The sequence below is a fragment of the Anneissia japonica genome, unplaced genomic scaffold, assembly GCF_011630105.1.
Source record: "Anneissia japonica isolate Jap-2015-1 unplaced genomic scaffold, ASM1163010v1 scaffold581_len1011336_cov187, whole genome shotgun sequence".
NCBI lineage: Eukaryota > Metazoa > Echinodermata > Crinoidea > Comatulida > Comatulidae > Anneissia > Anneissia japonica.
The window spans coordinates 915048-918725 of NW_022723686.1; the positions used below are offsets into that span (position 1 = coordinate 915048).

Genomic DNA, 3678 nt, shown 5'->3' on the forward strand with positions numbered 1-3678 from the left:
GCCATTTGAATTAAAATACTCAATTTTTATTTATGATGCCATTATGTTTATACTCATTTGAATGTATCTCGCTTATTCTTGATTGATTGTCTCCCACCTGTGAGTATGTTATAGCTAAATCAATTCTCTTGAAGACGTGTCCCATTATTTTTCATTTTGATCACGTCAACATGGTCAAAAAGAAAAAATTTTTGGAGCCCTTTTATCTCTCATTCTTAAAAGATGTAAAACAATAGAACAGAGTGGGGGCGGCAGACTGTATTTCGACGCTATCAGACTAATATATAGGTAATTTGAAGGGAAAGTTTGTGTGGCATTACCAACTAACAGGCGGTTTTAAATAACACTTGACAATGTTTAATTTCGTGTGCTATTACTGTACACCCACACATGGTGACGTGCGTGTCTGTTAAAATTTGAAAATTCTCCATATTACTATTTAGATAGTTTAAAGAACGCTTCGGGTCATTTTCAGCATTTCAAAACTTTCCATAATTTGCCCGCCGTACGTTCATTTCCACGCACACAGCACATATTAAAGCTGGAAATCATGTTTTGTTACATTGTGTTCTCGACACATTATTCATATCAGGAGTCACTCTTTGTGCTGTTACCGTGCTCACGGGCGTCAAGACGTACGTGTACACATGCGGAAATCTTTTAAAATGCTCAAAATTATTCTTTTAAAAAAAACTAATTAAAGCATATTTTAGCATATTATGACACTTTTCAATCAGCACCGCGTGATCTTAATGATGGTCAAAGTGTGGCGGATCACCTAACTCGTCCTCAGCGACGAGTTCAAATCTAGTTAGTCTTGTGTTTCATTTTAGGCCCAAACCTAAGCCTAGCCACGGCCGCCGAAAATGATGCATGCTGTGTGTATCGATTGCCTAGGCCTAGGAAATGCATTATTAGGTGGGTTTGATAAAAGACGTCCTCAAAAGCTAATACGAATCATTCTGTCACTGCAAACGACTTCGCAAGTGTAGGAGAAGCATAAATTACTTTCCTCCACTCCACAGCAAAAAACAATCATACCCTACGAGCAGCAGTCGACTTAAATGTGAAGTGGCCAGCTGAGACAGGCCGACACAGACAAATTTTATCCAAGCGGGACCGGCTTTAGCAGCTAAAGTCAACCCGGAGGACCGATTTTAGTAGTCCGGCAGACCGATTATGGCAGCCAAAATCTGTCCGCCTTACATTTTTTGGCCCGGACCAATTTTGGCGTGACAGGCCTATTTTCCATTGTTTATAATAAATAGAGTAATGCATTTGCATTTTTTCTAAAAATAAATTCTCTTTTAGTGAAATTTTGCCGGGAATGGGCTATAAATGATACAATCAATCCTACAAAATTTGATGTTACCAATGTGTTTGCTTTTGACAATAAAGTTATTCTTAACTTATAATATGATATATTCACAGGTGTGTTTGATCTTCTCATTTACACTGACATGGATCAAGAAACACCCGAGACTTGGGAAGAGTCTGGTCCACGTATGATAGTCAATTGCCAGGAAGTTAGACTGCGATCATTTACAACCTCTGTACACAAAGTTGATGCAATGGTTTGTTATAAAAATGATGACTAATAAAAACTCCCAATTTTCATGTGGTTTAGTCACCCTAAGGAAGAAACGCTACAACTCTCAAAAATTTATGTACTGTAGATCACTCCTTTATTGAAAGTTATCAAAAACCTTTGTTAAATAAGTATTTTCTAGTACAGACTTAAATACAAACAAATTCACAGAAATTGAATGACAGTAGCTATTGTTACAACAGTAAAAAAAAAACAATTGCTAAATTAGATTGGATGTTACTCCAATCCATACATGCAATAACATCCACTCAGAATTAGGGATTGAATTAAGGCTGGTGTAACACCACTGGTGTACCTAATATAAAAGGTCTTCCTTTATTTATAAATTTGGTCAGTTGCTAATGTCCACATTTTTTTTTTTTTTAAATAAAATTATGGTAAAATATATAAATAGATTTATATATCGGAGTAGATTTTTAGCAGGTTGTTATAAATGTTTGTTATCCTGTGTTCAGTATTTAAGATAGTTGAATGAAATATAAAGACCAAAATTTGAAATGAAAGGAGAATTGGAAGAAAAATGAAAATAAGGATACATAAAATATGACATTGTTAGGGAAAACATGCACATTCATTGATGGTTATTTCAAATTATAATTTGCACTTAAATTATAACACCCCTATTTATGGTTGTCAAATGATTATTGTATATAGCTGTACATTATTAATTTACGTTTCACTGTAATTAGATTAGTGAATTAGCTTACTGTAGTTTTTTTTTTTATGTCATACAGTAGTCTGTTTTGCATTAACATAGTAATGAACTGATATTAAAGATTATCATTAGCATCATTTTAAATTGTGTTTAAATGGTGTTTTAATTTTTCTTCAGTCAATAAATTTTTTTGGGGATTTATCGATTCATGGAAAAAAGAATATGCATGCAACTACTCATTTATTTATGTATACACATAAAATAAAAAATGAGAAAAATTTACCTGACTGTTTTGAAGAGGGAAAAACCTGGAATTTTGAAGGACTTAGAAATTCATTTAAAAGACATTTCAGAAATCAGGAAAGCTCATTTCTCGCATTCCAGAAATCGAAATTTTCCCGGGGGAACCCGGACCCCCTTTTTCTTTGATTAATTGAATCATTTTCAAGAGGGGGAAAACCTTGAAATTGAAGAAATTAAAAGTAATTAAAAGACACTCAGAAGTCGGGAAAGCTCATTTCCCGCCTTCTAGGAATCAAAATTTTCCAGGGGGAAATCTACTATCTACTGTAATAACAATGGGAACAATTTACCTGACCATTTTCAAGAGGGGAAAACCTTGAATTTTGAAGAACTTAAAGTCGCTAAAAGATACTTCAGAAGTCGGGAAAGCTCATTTCCCACCATTTAGAAATAAACATTTTCCCGGGTTAGAACCTGAACCTCCCTTTTCTCTTTGGGTTCATTGATTCATCATCATAATTTTCAAGAGGGGAAAACCTTGAATTTTGAAGAACTTAAAAGTAATTAAGACACCTCAGAAGTCGGAAAAGCTCATTTCCCGCCATCTAGGAATCAAAATTTTCCTGGGGGAGAACCGCCGGAACCCCCCCCCCCCTTTTTTTCTTTGGAGCTTATCGATTCATTGAAAAAAGAATATGTATGCAACTACTATTTTAAATATTTTTTTTATGTAGGTGTATACACACAACCGACCAATTTACTGTAATAAGAATGAAAAAGTTTACCTGACCGTTTTCAAAAGGGAGAAAACCTTGAATCTTGAAGAACAAAGACATCACTTAGCTCAAAAGTCGAGAAAGTTCATTTCACGCCATCTAGATATCAACATTTTCCCGGGGCAGTGCCGGACCCCCCTTTTGTTTTTGTTAAAAATGTTGACCCCCACCCCCTAGGTTTGCCAGATCTGCATGAATCATATTCCCATTCATCTTACAAGTGTGCCCCTCCCCCCTCACTTTGAAAATCGTTCCGCCAGCCCTGATGTTGGTACATAAAATTGGACGTAATGTAGTAGGGGGATTTGTACCCTAGGAACCAGGGTATAATGTTTTGATCTGTCTGTCGAAAGTTGCTAACATGCTGTTCTAAAAGAAATGTTTAATTTTTTTAA

General features: G+C 35.2%; 1 protein-coding gene across 1 annotated transcript in view; it reads left to right on the forward strand.

Moving 5' to 3' along the window:
• LOC117112351 (mitotic spindle assembly checkpoint protein MAD2A-like) overlaps nt 1–2408 on the forward strand; it is a 22847-nt gene extending 20439 nt beyond the window's left edge. The window contains exon 5 of the mRNA XM_033255428.1: nt 1432–2408. Coding sequence (XP_033111319.1) covers nt 1432–1598 — 167 coding nt within the window. The 3' untranslated portion in view covers nt 1599–2408. The remainder of the gene's footprint in view (nt 1–1431) is intronic.
• The last annotated feature ends 1270 nt before the right edge of the window (nt 2409–3678 follow it).